Raw genomic sequence first — 15,665 nt, forward strand, 5'->3', positions numbered from 1 at the left:
GCGTGTGCGTGTCCACGGCTGCAGTGCCCACTGTGAACGCCCGTTCCCTCCCGTGCACAGGGCCTGTGCGTGTCCACGGCTGCAGTGCCCACTGTGAACGCCCGTTCCCTCCCGTGCACAGGGCCTGTGCGTGTCCACGGCTGCAGTGCTCACTGTGAGCGCCCGTTCCCTCCCGTGCACAGGGCGTGTGCGTGTCCACGGCTGCAGTGCTCACTGTGAATGCCCGTTCCCTCCCGTGCACAGGGCCTGTGCGTGTCCACGGCTGCAGTGCTCACTGTGAACGCCCGTTCCCTCCCGTGCACAGGGCGTGTGCGTGTCCACGGCTGCAGTGCCCACTGTGAACGCCCGTTCCCTCCCGTGCACAGGGCCTGTGCGTCTCCACGGCTGCAGTGCTCACTGTGAACGCCCGTTCCCTCCCGTGCACAGGGCGTGTGCGTGTCCACGGCTGCAGTGCCCACTGTGAACGCCCGTTCCCTCACGTGCACAGGGCGTGTGCGTGTCCACGGCTGCAGTGCCCACTGTGAACGCCCGTTCCCTCCCGTGCACAGGGCCTGTGCGTGTCCACGGCTGCAGTGCCCACTGTGAACGCCCGTTCCCTCCCGTGCACAGGGCCTGTGCGTGTCCACGGCTGCAGTGCTCACTGTGAGCGCCCGTTCCCTCCCGTGCACAGGGCGTGTGCGTGTCCACGGCTGCAGTGCTCACTGTGAATGCCCGTTCCCTCCCGTGCACAGGGCCTGTGCGTGTCCACGGCTGCAGTGCTCACTGTGAACGCCCGTTCCCTCCCGTGCACAGGGCCTGTGCGTGTCCACGGCTGCAGTGCTCACTGTGAATGCCCGTTCCCTCCCGTGCACAGAGCGTGTGCGTGTCCACGGCTGCAGTGCTCACTGTGAGCGCCTGTTCCCTCCCGTGCACAGGGCGTGTGCGTGTCCACGGCTGCAGTGCTCACTGTGAATGCCCGTTCCCTCCCGTGCACAGAGCGTGTGCGTCTCTCCCTTGTACCTCATCCCAGAGGTTTCCCTGCTTTGCTTTCTCCGGCCCCTAACCTACCCCGTGGACGTCGTGTAACTAACCCCCCTTTACGTCTCCTCCTTTGAGTCTAATCCTATATAATAAAAGGTTAATATGCAAATAGACAAACGGCAGGCGACCGGCCGCTATGACGCGCACTGACCACCAGGGGGCAGATGCTCAAGGCAGGAGCTGCCCCCTAGTGGTCAGTGCGCTCCCACAGGGGGAGCGCTGCTCAGCCACAAGCGGGGCTCACGGCTGCGGAGCGCAGCGGTGGTGGCGGGAGCCTCTCCCTCCTCTGCAGCAGCGCTAAGGACGTCCGACTGACGGACATCCCTGAGGGCTCCCAGACTGCGAGAGGGCGCAGGCCGAGCTGAGGGTCACCCCTACCCCCCCCCCCCAGGCACTGGGCCTCTAGTGTTTAGAATCAGCTGTGAAACTGCCATTCTCTGAAATGTTTTCTCAACTTGTTGAGATTTGGCTTCTGTTTGCTCCAAGCTGTGCTCGTCTGTGGATGGAACGAATCATGTCAATATCATAAAACACGTAATGACACAGTCCATGTAAAGTAGTAGAGGCCCCAGCATGCAGTACCGGCCCCTAAACATGAACCACCGTTACTAATTAATGCCACTTCCTGGAGGCAGAAATGCACTGAGCCCTGGAAAATGCTTCTAAAATGGCTTTCGCATGCGCAGTATGTACAGTACATGGATTGGGACCTATGGCCCTACCTCAATAAATTACAAGTATATTGCATTCATCAAATCGTAGTGTATGAATTCAATGATTACAAGGTAAGTGTATTATTATTGAAAACAATACAGTATTTTATAGTCTCAAAAGTTAATGCTGATCCTACTTTTACCTTTCAGATGTGACCTTGTTACTCTTTTTAATATTAGAGATCCCAAAACATTATGTTTTCAAAAACTCATTTCAAGTGAATGAAACAGAAAAAAATGGAGAATAGGGAAAAATATAAAATTTATATAAAAGGCAAATTTATTAACACAAAGGACAGAAAGCAGATGACACACAGTCACGTAAGCTAAGAAAATGTAGGTACAAACTTTCGAATGAGATGATCAATTGCATCAAATGTGGAGGAAACACGCAGCTACAGCATTTCCAAACGTCCTAAAACACCCGGAGACGGGTCACGTGGGGACCGTGCCTGGCACCTGGAATGGCGACTGTGACAGGAGCCCAGCGTGAGGAGACCCTGTTCGGAGAGAACTTGCATGGGGGTTGTTTTGGTTGGTTGGTTGGTAAGTTTTTGGTTAACAAATAAAATCAAGGCATTTGACTTTTCCGTCCTGTGTACGTTGGTAAAAACCTGAAGGCTTTATCCACGCAGCTACCACACGATTCACATCCGTACGCGACTTCTATCCAGAGCAGCCCGGACGCGGTTAAGAAGGAGACACTTCACTCCCGGCCGTCTTCAGGGCGTCCCGGTCTCAGCCCGGCTGCCTCCTGGGCGCAGTTCTGGCGAAAAGCCCTTTGCAGACGCAGCCCCTGGCGCAGACCTGCCTTGGACAAACGGTTGATTTAATCGGGGAGGAAAGGCAGGCCTCGGGCAAGAGCAGCCGGAGCCGGAGAACGGCTCCCGGAAGCCATGGCGTTGCCTTCACCCGCTGATGAACGCCTTTTGCTCAAACCCCCGTTACGACCCAGGTGCACTCCTTGCTAAGCCGCGTTTCAGTCCTCAGTATTCAGTCTCCAGCCCTCTTACCCCGGGCCCCCGAGGGCGCTGTGGGCTCTGGGCTCCGTGGGTGGACCCGCGTCTCCTTTAGAATAAGAACCCCAGGAGCCGACTCGGTCTCTGGGAGACAGGAACGTCCCTCCCGTCCGTCCTGAGGAATCCCGGGGACAGATCACAGTCCGCAGGAGGCGGCTCGGGTCAGGGAGGAAAGGCCGGCACCGCGGTGAGAAGCAAACCTCCGGACGGACCCGCTGGGGCAGCCTGTCTCCTGGGCTGCGCTCTGAGCTCCGCAAACCATCCTCAGCGACCGACCGACCGACCGGGCGGGTGGGTGGGGGCGCCCCAGGTGAGAAGGCGAGTCCAGGCCCGCGGGCTCCGCTTGTAGGAAACAGTGGGCATTGCGGCCACCTGCTAGGTGAAGCCAAAACCTCCACACGGTGCAGGCGGCATGGCTCAGGGGTCGAGTGTCGACCTGTGAACCAGGAGCTCAGGGTTCGATTCCTGGTCAGGGCTCATGCCCAGGCTGCGGGCTCCAGTGCAGGGTGTGCAGGAGGCAGCTGGTCCATGATTCTCTCATCATTGATGCTTCCATCTCTCTCTCCCTCTCCCTTCCTCTCTGAAATCAAGAAAATACTCAAGAAAAAACACTTAAAAATAAAACATTATGGTCTCTATATAATAAAAAATAAAAAGAGGGGAAAAAAAAACCTGCCCACCTACACGTACTGGCTTCGCGAGGGCACGCTGCCCGGCCTCCTCTCCGAGCGCCAGCTCCTGGGGGCCACGCGGTGGGCAGGCAGGTGGTACCGGGGGCCCCCGCTCTCCCCGGGGACGTAGGACGCGCAGGACAGGACGGCGCCCCCGGACACGAGCAGCAGCGCGGACACCCAGCCCAGGTACAGCGCCTCCCCGAGCTCGCGCTTCCGGCCGTCGTCCAGGGTGGGGTCGTAGAAGTCCCTGACGATGGAGGCGGCCACCCAGCTCACGGGCGCCAGCACCGCCACGCCCACCACCATGAACAGGACCCCGGCGGCCAGCAGGGTGGCGCCCTTGGCCTTGGCCTCAGCCCCGGCGCACCGGGTGCAGCGCATGCCCAGCGTGGCGGCCAGCGAGGCCAGGGCGGCCAGGGCGCAGGCCGCGCACATCAGCCCGCGGGCTGCCTGCAGGTCGGCGGGCAGGGCCAGCAGCGAGTCGTAGACCTTGCACTGCAGCCGCAGGTTGGTGTGGCTGCGGCAGCTCATCCACAGCCCCTCCCACAGCGACTCGAAGACCACGATGTTGCTCCCGATGAAGGCGGACACCTTCCACTGCGGCATGATGGTCACGGCCAGGGTGCCCAGCGCGCCCGCCCCGCCCAGCAGCAGGCCCACCAGCTGCAGCGCCGCGCTGGCCATGGTCCTGGTCCGGGTCTGGTCCGGGTCTGGGTCCTGGTCCGGTTCTGGTCCTGGTCTGGTCCTTGTCCTGGTCTGGTCCTGGTCCTGGTCTGGTCCTTGTCCTGGTCTGGTCCTGGTCCTGGTCTGGTCCTGGTCCTGGTCCTGGTCTGGCCCTGGTCCTGGTTCTGGTTCTGGTCCTGGTCTGCGCCCGGCCCGGGCGGCTCTCCGGCTGGGCTCCTGAGCCTGAGCCCGAGAGAACAGTCTGCAGGAATGAGCTCAGAACCTGGCTTCTCTCTCCGAGCTGCCTGGCTGCCTCCTGCTATTAGATTAGATCCAGTGCCGGCCGCCCGGCCTCCCTCCCCTGTGACGGGGGAACTGGCAGAGCAGGTGCAGCAGCTTTCTCGGCCAATGAGGGACGCACAGGCAGCCCGCGTGCGAGGCGGCCGGAGCCGCTTGGAACCCGGACAGAAACACGCTTTGTGCTTCTCCGGTTTCCAAGAAGCCGGGAGACGGTGCTGTGCCCGTGGGCATCATCCTGAATGTTGGCGCCGCCCTCAGGTCACCAGGGGCTGCCCCACCGATCCCGTGACGTGAGCAGGTGCCCCTGGTCCAGGCAGGCGGGAGACCCGGCCCAGAGCGGCTGTGGCCGAGGAATAAGTGGAAACGCTGCCCGAGAGGGCGGCCAGGCCTGCACGGGCCCGAGGGAAGGGCAGGGGGCGGCCGGTCCTCAGACCCGGGAGCCGCGTTCTGGACACACGGGGTCCGAGGGGTGGGGTTAATCTGCCCACAGCTTGGAGGCGGGCTGGGCCGGGGCGACGTCACGGGACAGAACGGCCCGTGGACCGAGTACGTCGTGAAACCACAGGGCTGTCCCCTATGGGGCCAAACACATCCGTTTCTTTTGAGCCAGGAAACTCCTGGATTTAGGAGGAAAAAACTGTATAAGAAAAAAAGCCTGGCCAGGGTGGCTCAGTGGTTGAGCGTTGACCTATGAACCAGGAGGTCATGGTTGGATTCCCCATCAGGGCACAGGCCCGGGTTGCGGGCTCCATCCCCAGTGGGGGGTGTGCAGGAGGCAGCCGATCCATGATTCTCTCTCATTGATGTTTCTCTCTCTCTCTCTCTCCCTTCCTCTCTGAAATCAATACAAATATATTTTTAAAAAAGAAAAGAAAAAAGAACCTGTTGGAATTTGAATCCTGGTCTCTAAGAAAAGAACGTAGTGCAGACGTTGACAGTTTCCCGCCTGTAAAGAGAGAACCGGGACCCGCATGACCTGCTGTCGCCGGGTCTCAGCACAGCGATGAGCGGCTGCAGGGTTTGCAGCGGCTGCTGATGTTGCTGCTGTCTTCTTAGGCCGAAGCAACTAGACTCCTGCCGATGGGACAAGGATGTGCACAGATGGCTACTATTTCTAAATAAAATCCTTACAGGATAAGGGGCTAAAGTCGTTGAACTGCATTCTACTAGGTGCTCACGAAACCAGCCTTTAATACCAGGTCTGCAGAGGGAAGCAGGCGCCGCTCAGCGTAGCGCAATCCGACTGTCTCGTCTTAACGCGCAGAGCGACCCGCACGTCGTGTCTGGGAAGAACCCAGTGGACCCAGAACCCGAGAAAGAGCCGCACGCTCAGGGGACCCCGTCTCCGGAGGGCGCCCCTTTCCTCCGTCGTCAGAGCAGAGCCTGATGTAAGGGTGGCCGCCGATCCCACCGCGTTCGCTTCAGCCCCGCGGACGACGTCCCACAGGCCAATGCCTGCTTCCCCGTAAACGCCCCCCTGCCGTTCGCTGCCCTCGATCTGATCTTGTCGTTCTTATCCCCGCAGCAGCGAATCCGGGGCCAGCACCTGCTCCTCTGAGGCTCCTGTTCATTCTTATCACGACTTGAAGTAGTTTTGCTTCTGCCAACCAGGCGGCTGCCCGTGTCTGCTGTTTTCTGGGTTGTGTTTGAGCCGTTTTCTGGGCTGGTGACCGTCCTCCTGCATTTGCCTTTTAATTATTTTCCTGCTGTTGATTAGCTGCGCTTGGCTGCCCCCTGGTCCCGGGAAAGCCAGCGCGCATTTCAATAGACCCCTTTGTGTGTTGTTCCCAAAATAACGCCGCGCGCGGCTCCTGCCCTTGAACGCCTCCCTGCGTGTCCTCCACGGCGCGTCCTCGAGCCCCGTGGTCATTAGCAAGCGGTGCCCCGTCCGCCACGCGCTGTGACGTCCTGCGACTGCGCTGCTCGGAAACGAGCGCCTCCCAGTCCAGTCATCGTCTCGGGGCTCAGTCACCTCGAGCAAAACGCCACCGTCAGGCGGTGGGAAGTGGGGGGCCAGGGCCAGGTGTGGTCTGGTCAGAGCCCCTTCCCGGGCCGCTCACACGCTGTGCCCTCCACGGCTGCGCCGACGGGGAAGCTCTGGGGAGTTCTCTTCTTTCCTCCTGACGACACTAATTCTGTGTCCCCATCGGCACGTCTATCTCATCAGCCTCCTGCTCTCTTCTCCGCCTGTGGCTCTCTCTCTCTTTATTTATTTGTGTTTGTTGTGGAGGGTATTGCAGATGTCCCCATCCCCCCTCCCTTTTCACTGCTGCATAGTATTCCATGGTGTAGACGCACCACAGCTTTCTATCCACTCGTCTCCTGATGGGCACCTGGGCTGCTTCCAGATCTCGGCTGTTGTAGATTGTGCTGCTATGAACAGGGGGTGCACGCCTTCTTTCCGACTGGTGTTTGGGGATCCTTAGGGTAGATTCAGGGGGGGATCATGGTACTTAATGCTCTGCCACCACTGAGCACGCATTTGTCTGGAAGAGGAACTGAACTAACTCAGTGCAGTGACACCGACAGCTGGTGTACCAGAGCCCTCGGCTGCTGGGGTGCAGGGGACCCCATGTTTCCCAGGAGTTGGCGAATGACCCGTCCACTGAGGTCTTCTCAGCCACTCAGCCATCTTCCTCCTCCGGCCAAAAGCCAACAGGCAAACGAAGTTGCGCCACACTGCCCACCACGTGGTTGTGTGTGAGGTTGGCGGGGGCGGGGAGGGGGGGTGGTTGCTGGGGAAGCGGGTGTGGGACTCTCTGAGCCCGTGAGGGGCCGTCTGTGAATGAGAACAGAGGGCCCAGCGGGGAGCGCACACACGTGGTTGTGTGTGAGGTTGGTGGGGGCGGGGGTGGGACTCTCTGAGCCCGTGAGGGCCGTCTGTGAGTGAGAACAGAGGGCCCAGCGGGGAGCGCACACGAGGTGTCGTCTCCCGAGGAGAGGAGCCCGTGCTGACCAGGCGGGCGCATTCCTCCGTGACCTCGTGACCTCCGGGAACCAGCGGTCCCAAGAGCTCTTCCTGCAGCTTTCCACGGAGCCCACCGCAGTTCAAGTGCGAGTCCGTATGCGCGAAGGAGGAAAGGGGAAACGCTGTGGAATAGTAGCTTCAATGTGGCAGCCTGTGCTCAACGTAGTACGCATATGTGTGTGCGTGTGTATGTATATAGTATGTTTGTATTGGTGTCAGAGAGGAAGGGAGAGGGAGAGAGAAACATCCATGATGAGAGAGAACCGTGGATCGGCTGCCTCCTGCACGCCCCCCACTGGGGATGGAGCCCCCAACCCGGGCCTGTGCCCTGACGGGGAATCGAACCCCAACCTCCTGGTTCATAGGTGGACACTGAAACAGTGAGGCACACCGGCCGGGCGATATAATATATTTTTAATATATGACTTAGTATTACCATGTGAATCATGAAAACGATTCAGTCATTATCAAGTATGTTAACAATTAGAACTATTTAGTGATACAGTTAATGATTCCATGGTTTGATCCTTATTAGAGCAGAACTATTATCGTGTCAGTTTTATTAAGGAAACCGAGTCTGATGAGTAACAGGCCCGAGCCCCCCACTCCCAGCCAGGAAGGCGGGTGCGGCTCTCCCATCTCCAGACCCAGAGGCCACGCCTGACTCGGGGTGACCTGCTCCCCCTCGAGCCACCACTGGGACCACGTAGAGGGGGTGGCGGTGAAAGCTGAGCCCCGCCCACCTCCGGAGGGAAGCGCACCCGTGGACATGCACAGACATGTGTGGACACCCACAGACACGCGTGGACATGCACAGACATGCGTGGATACACACAGACACACGTGGACATGCACAGACACGTGTGGACACACACAGACACATGTGGACATGCACAGACACGCGTCCCGCTGAGCAAACAGGAACGCAGAGCACACGGATGACTTTCTCTTGTGAAGGCGGAGTCGACAGGCAGGGAAAAGTAATTAACCAGGCAAACAGCTCCGCTGTGTTACTGATTAATTTACCAAACAATCACCTTCCGCTACAATTTACACTCAGATTCCGTCTGCCGCAGGCGGCCAGCGTCTGCACATTTAACGGTTAGACGTAAGGGCCTCACTGACACCCGCTCTGACCTCGCGGGGAAGGAGGTTGTCGGGAGGAGAGAGCGTGGAATTCTCGGCTCTCGGTCCCCGATGCCGGCTCCACGGCTGCGATGCTCCCTGTGAACGCCTGGTCCCTCCCGTGGGAAGGGGGTGCGGCTCTCCCTTGTACCTTATCCTCGAGCAGTGATGGCGAACCTATGACACACGTGTCAGAGGTGACACGCGAACTCGTTTTATTGGTTGATTTTTCTTCGTTAAATGGCATTTAAATACATAAAATAAATATCAAAAATATAAGTCTTTGTTTTACTATCGTTGCAAATATCAAACAATTTCTATCTGTGACTCGGCACCAGAGTTAAGTTAGGGTTTTTCAAAATGCTGACACGCCGAGCTCAAAAGGTTCGCCATCACTGTCCTGGAGGTTCCCTAGAAAGAGGTTGCTTTCTCCCGCCCCCAACGCACCCCCGTGGGCGTCCCGTAACAGCACGTGGGGTGCCGGGTGGGCCTGGAATGTCGGGGGGCGGGGGAGGCTGTGCATGTGGTCATCTGACCGCCCTGCTGGACACCTGAAATGGATACGAACAGTGTTGAATGTAAAATAGAAAGGAGACACCTGCTTTCCTCACCACTGGGGGGAAATGCCAGGACGCGGGAACATCTGTGCTTGGTAAACACTGAGGAATGTGGAGAGTGGGGCCGGCCCAAGGGAAGGAGGTCACCCAGACATTTCAAATCAAAACCAACCAGCCCCGCTGTTTTCAAGTGAAACTCCACGTCGTGTCCAAAAACAGAAAGAAAAAGGTGATGGGTCAGTGAGCGCCCAGCGGAGCCCTGAGCCGTGAGGGGGCACAGGCCCGGCCCCGGAGCTGGGGCCCGTCCGGGAGGCGCTGCTGTGAGCTGGGCGCGGACCGGCACCCCCCTCCGCCCCAGCATCTGTCGCACACACGGCGTCGGACTCCAGTGCCCTCAGGGCCCGGGGAGGGGACAGAGACCAGCGGAGGGAGGAGACCTGCAGACTCCCAGGTGCCAGGAGCCACCGAGTCCAGCTGGTGTGGCTCCTGGGGGTGCACCCTGGGTCCTCAGAGCTTTCCCTTCCATTCATTCATTCATTCATTCATTCATTCATTCGTGTTAATCCTCACCCAAGGATATTTTCCCATTGATTTTTAGAGAGAGTGGAAGGGAGAGGGAGAGACAGAAAGAGGGAGAGACACATTGATTGGTTGCCTCCAGCACGTACCCAGGACCAGGGCCTGGGAACCTGCAACCGAGGTACGCGCCCTTGACCGGAATCGCACCCAGGACCCTTCAGTCCTCGGGCCGACGCTCTATCCCCTGAGCCAAACCGGCCAGGACCAGAGTTTTCCCCTTTTAACCAGAAGTCAGAAACCTGGGTTGTTTTCAGTGGAATTCTCCGATTTCAACGCTGCCAACGTGGTGGTTCTGAACAAAAGCGTGTGGGAAACTTTGGCTCGGGGTTCGCCGGTGACCAGCCCCTCGCCAAGGCCCAGCGGCCTCCGTGGTCCATCGCCAACAAGAAAGTTCCTGCTGGCCCGGTCGCTGGGCCCTCTGGGCTTGTTTCCATGCCGACGACGCGGAAGCTGCGCACCTGGAATGTCCCAGGAGCCAGTGGCCCCAGAGGACCTAGATGTCCCGATAAAGGCGCTGAGCAGCCCGAGGCCCGATGCTATCTGTGCCGCCCCGGCCGCTGGCTCTGCACCGGCCACCAGGAGGGGGGAGAGTGACCGTAACCTCAGGTTCCCTGTGAGGGTGAAGCAGTATTGCACGCAGCGCGATTTAACAAAATCCTGCTCACTTTTTCCAAGAAGCAAGTCAATAATAATTTAAATTATCAGCCCGGCCCGGTGGCTCCGTGGTTGAGTCGACCTATGAGCCAGGAGGTCACAGCTAGATTCCTGGTCAGGGCACCTGCCTGGGTTGCGGGCTCCATCCCCAGTGGGGTTCGTGCAGGAGGCAGCCGATGGGTGACTCGATTCTCTCTCATCATTGATGCTTCTCTCTCTCTCTCCCTCTCCCTTCTTTTCTGAAATCAATGAAAATATATTTTTTTAAAACTGAGGCAGGCCTGTGCTGTGTTGCTCCGTGTTACTTTGTTCTGTCAGGACATGTGATGGCTGTGGTTAGCGTTTGACCTTGTACGGCAGCAGGGAGACGAGAGTGAACACGGTACTGGGCGGGAGGGGCCGTCGGCCTGCGTGCCTCATAGCCACAGGCCTGGCGAGCTCGCAGCCACGGAAGGGCGTGTATTCGTCGGGGAAATGGCACGGAGCCCGGAGTCTCACGGATGCGGCCCCCGCCGGCTTCCGGGGATGGTTACACGGGGAGGAGCACGCGTCTCGGTGGCCGAGGCGCTGGGCTGGGCAGGGAGCGCTGACCTCTGTGGGGTCCTGGTGCCGCGATGGGCGTTCTCTGTCCATGAGGGTGCGCTCCACGCGCTGTTCTGTCCGGGGCCTGGGCTGCAGCACCGCTGAGGGCAAGAGCTTATCGATCGCGGCTGGAGCTGTTTCTGGGCCGGCGGCCTGAGGCTGTGTTCGTAGGACAGTTTGGGGCCGTCACAATCTGATGTCCTCGGGGCCTGATGCGGGAGGAAGGGAGTGGGCGGCTGAAGGAGGAAGCATCCCTTACAGAAACGGAGTTTCAACACGGTTGCACCTGTGATCATAAAAGTTCATGATCCGGCCGGCCGGCGTGGCCCAGGGGCTGAGCACGGACCTGGGAGCCAGGGGGTCAGGGTTCGATTCCCGGCCAGGGCACAGGCCCGGGTTGCGGGCTCGATCCCCAGTGTGGGGCCTGCAGGAGGCAGCCGGTCCACGATTCTCCCTCATCATGGATGCTTCTCTCTCTCTCTCCCCCTCTCCCTTCCTCTCTGACATCAATAAAAATATCTAATGAAAAGTGAAAGTTCATGATCTGAAAGCGTCTGTCCTCAAGGTCCGTCTGGCTGGTCTCAGAAGCAAACACACAAGACAGAGCAGCAAGAGCAGTAAACGAATTCCATGCCTGCGTCTGTAGGGATCCCCCCACACGGGAGAGTCAGAGACCCCACGGGCGCGAGAGGTTCAGGGGCACAAGGGGGGCGAGGGACGGACGACCCCCTGAGCCGGGACGAGGGAGGTGCCGGGGCTCCGGGGGTCCCTGCAGGAGGATGAGCTGAACAGACTTGAGTCAATAATCCGTCCTCCTCGGCAAGGGGGTTATTAGAGCTGATGCAGCGAACCTTCTGTCCCGCTCATCTTTTAGCTAAAATAAAAGATAAAAAGTATTTACGGAGCTCATGCTTGCTCAGAGATGTGCTGTCTGCAGTTCTGTGTAAAATGCTGTATTTCTTTGGGCGACCCTCACATACTTGTAAACGAAGCCCTCAGATTTGGGATGAAAAGTACGTGTCATTCGTGGCATCGCCTTCTGTTCCTCCACCCACGGGATCTGTTGCCAAAGGATGTTGCTTCCTGACCCCAGTTTTGGCCGGGGAGCCCTGTTCATTGGTTCTCAGGGTGGCATCCCTCTGTGTATGTGTGTGAGTGTATGTATGTGTCTGTGTATGTGAGTATGCATTGGTGTGTGTGTGTATGACTGTGTATGTGTGTGAGTGTATGTATGTGTCTGTGTATGTGAGTATGCATTGGTGTGTGTGTGTGTGTATGACTGTGTATGTGTGTGAGTGTATGTATGTGTCTGTGAACATGCATTGGGTGTGTGTGTGTATGACTGTGTATGTGTGCGAGTGTATGTATGTGTCTACGTATGTGAATACGCATTGGTGTGTGTGTGTGAGTGTATGACTGTGTATGTGTGTGAGTGTATGTATGTGTCTGTGTATGTGAATATGCATTGGTGTGTGTGTGAGTGTGAGTGTATGTATGTGTCTGTGTATGTGAACATGCATTGGTGTGTGTGTGTGTGTGGGTGTATGTATGTGTCTGTGTATGTGAACACACATTGGTGTGTGTGTGTGTGTAAGACTGTGTATGTGTGTGAGTGTATGTATGTATCTGTGTATGTGAACACGCATTGGTGTGTGTGTATGCACGCGTGCTGAGGCAGCTTCCGTCAGGGGGAAGCTGGCCAGGAACGGGGAGGCCCCTTAGGACAGCTGAGCTCCGTGGGAGGCTGGGCGGCGGGGGGGTGTTTGGTTCAGACGGACCTCCCCGGGCTCCGGTGGGGCCCAGGCCGTGGAGATTGAGGCGTGGACGTGGTATTGATCCCTGCAGCTTAGTGAAGCCGTGTGAGTGTGGAGACCACAGTTCAGGGGCACGAAGGCAGCCTGTGAGTGACACGGAAAGAGCTGTTGGCTTCACGTCTCCTGTCCGTCTGATCCCGGCGGGCGGGCTGGCGTGCAGAAGGACAGCCCCTTCCCCCTGTGTCCCCCCCCCCCCCAACAGAACAGCTGACCTGCCGGGTCAGGAAACATGCGTGTCTACAGCACCTGAAGCTGCAGGTAGCGGGACCTGGGCAGCCAGCCTGCCAGGGGCAGGGGTCCCCTCAGGTGAGCGGGACATTCTGCATCCGTTCCCCTCACGCCTGTCAGGTCGGAAGAGGGGCCAGAGGCCGAGAAGACAAGCGGATCCGGGACCGACAGGCGAAGGCCTGAGCGAGATGCTGGCCGTCTTCGGGGCTGGAGAGCCAGGTGCGTTCAGGCCACCAGAGCCGGATCCCGGAGGGGAGGAGCCGCGCCCCCTCGAACCTCCTCCGCTCACCGTGGCTCAGGCCACGAGGCAGGAGTTCAGGGAGCCAGCTGCTCTGCGGGCGGGGAAGGATGCGGAGCCGCTGGGCCTCCGGGCTGGAGGGAGGCGCTCTGACCCCGGGCGGACAGCTGGGGGGACCCCAGCCAGGCTCCGGTCCGTGCCCTGCCAGCCCACCTTCGGGGAAAGATAGAACCAAAGGGTACTCGACCCTCCCAGGACTGCAGCCGCCCTGGGCTGAGCTGAGCCACTGAGGGTGCTCTCCGGCCCTCGGGTGCCGCCGAACGGAGCTGAGGGGAGTCACCTGGAGAAGGATCACTGGGGCACAGCCTCTAGGAGCCTCGTGTTCAGTTACAGAGGCCAGTGGTCCCCAAAACAGGACAAAGGAAAGCAGAGGCCGTGGGGATGCACCTCCGCTGTCCAGAGAGAGAGGTGACAACCACAGAGTGACAGTCCAAACCCTGAGCGCACGCCGTTCTCTCACATGAATGTCCGTGGAAGCATTTAAACCGGAGGTCCGCGGGCTGGCTCTCGCCGTGTTTAAGGGAACAATAGATCACAGACCAAGCCTCTTATTCTAGGGGCACTCGCTTTGGTCAGCACTGAAAAGCGACACTTTAGTTCTCTCCACAGAGAGGCAATAGGAAGTGGCAGCTGAGGGTATTCCCAACAGACGCGGTGAGAGCATGTTCACAAAACGCCGCCCTCATTTGCGAAAAAGCAAAACAGCTTCGCCAACTGGAAAAAGAAGGATTTTTTAAAAAATTGTCTTTACTGTTGGAAGTGAAGAGGGTTCTCTTGACCCGCCGAGGGCGTCTGCAGAGCCGCAGCGGCCTGTGTTCAGGGACAAACACAGCCCTCGGGCTGAGGAGGGACGAGGAGGACACCGGCCGCCCGCTGTGCGATTCTGAACCGCAGGCCCTGCCCCTGCGGCAATCGAAGGAGAGAAAGAGGATGAATTTTGAGCAGAAACGAAGAGCATAAACACGCCGTTTAGATGTGCATACATGCCCGGGCTGTCCAAAGCACACTATAGGGAAACGATGGCAATCAGTAAGTGAACGCAGCAAGTTCGCTGTATACAACGAATGCAAAATCAATGTGTGCATGGACGCTCACAATAAAGTCTCAAGAAATAAAATACAAAAGTAGACTCATTGCACTTAAAGGAGCCTCTCGCTTCACGTTTTATTAAAGGGGGCTCGGATGAATGCAGGTACTGCCCGCGCGTCGATCGGAAGATGCAACGCTGTTAACAAGCCCATTGTTCCCAAAGGATCTATCGGTTCAACACCGTCTCCACAAAAATCCCAGCAGGACTTTTTTTCAGAAATTGCCCCGGTGCTTGTAAAACATACACGGAGACGCAAAGGGCGAGACGTGGCCAAGACGAGGTGGAGACGTGGAGACGGACCGGGCCCCACTCAGGGATAATGCCAGGTGCGGGGGAGCGTGCAGAAGCCGGGACGTCGCCAGGGGCTGGCCACGTAAGCGAGCTCCCGGAAGGTGAAAACTGCGGATAAGCTTTTATTGAGTAAAACGTGTCCCTTTCTAGTTTTCCTAATTACAGTTTTTCTTCCGTTTTCACTGAATGGAAAACTGGTCATAAAAGCAGGATGATGATAACATGCCCGTCGAATGCTTGCCCTGGGCCCCGTGACAAACGCTCTGTGGGCTCAGCTCATCGAGCCGCCCGCCCGTACCTCTCAGGTAGGAATTCTGGTTGTTCTTGTTCTCGCGTGAGGCTGTGTCGCTTCGGAGACCCGGATACAGATTTAGGGCCTAAAATCACTCTCACTGACTCAAGAACCTCTGAGCCCCTCCAGCTGGGTCTCCAAACCTGGAACTAGTGACATTTTGAGCTGGATCATTTTGGGGGGCTGGGGGACCTTTCCTGGGCATTGGACGATGCCCAGCAGGATCTCTGGCCTCTGCTCACTGGATACCATCCCCTCCGTCCCCCACAAGAAGGAAAAATTTTAAAAAGGGTGTCTCCAGGCCGGTCCCTGTGCCCTGGGGGCCAAGTCACTCAGAGCCACGCTGGGCTCGGTACTGCTTTCTCCCTAGTCACCCCTCCGCAGGGGAGAGCAGAGCCGTAGAGGATGCAGGTTGCACGTTTCTGCACAGAAGTGGGATCTCCACCGTCTGCTGTGGGGGCCCAGGGAGTGTCGGCCGCCGGGCCTGCGTCTGGCGTGGGACTTGCTGGGGAAACCTCGTTCGCTTTCCGTGCGAGCCTCTTTAAAAACACACGCACTCATGATTTTATTGATCTCAGAGAGGAAGGGAGAGGGAGAGGGAGAGAGAGAGAGAAACTTCAATGACGAGAGAGAAATTTTGATCAGCTGCCTCCTGCACGCCCCCTCCTGGGGATCGAGCCGGCAACCCGGGCTGTGCCCTGACCGTGACCTTTGGTGCATAGATCAGCACTCAGCCACTGAGCCACGCGGGCTGGGGCTCATGCCTGCTGCTGCAGCCCACATCCCCGGGGTTGGAAT

At 58.3% G+C, this 15,665-nt stretch overlaps 2 protein-coding genes across 2 annotated transcripts in view; both read right to left on the reverse strand.

The window, feature by feature from the left end:
* The window catches only part of LOC132229156 (keratin-associated protein 27-1), a 350,231-nt gene that overhangs the window by 310,392 nt on the left and 24,174 nt on the right, over positions 1-15,665 (reverse strand). The window lies entirely within an intron of this gene.
* Positions 1,973-4,588, reverse strand: LOC132229823 (claudin-8-like). Its single transcript, XM_059686289.1, has one exon. The coding sequence runs from the start codon at positions 4,108-4,110 to the stop codon at positions 3,433-3,435; it is 678 nt and encodes a 225-aa protein (XP_059542272.1). The 5' UTR covers positions 4,111-4,588; the 3' UTR covers positions 1,973-3,432.

The sequence above is a fragment of the Myotis daubentonii genome, chromosome 3 (genome assembly GCF_963259705.1).
Source record: "Myotis daubentonii chromosome 3, mMyoDau2.1, whole genome shotgun sequence".
Classification (NCBI taxonomy): Eukaryota; Metazoa; Chordata; class Mammalia; order Chiroptera; family Vespertilionidae; genus Myotis; species Myotis daubentonii.

Bases quoted from the DNA above. Each gene is read 5' to 3' on its own strand.
- LOC132229823 (XM_059686289.1), bottom strand. From the start codon at position 4,110: ATGGCCAGCGCGGCGCTGCAGCTGGTGGGCCTGCTGCTGGGCGGGGCG.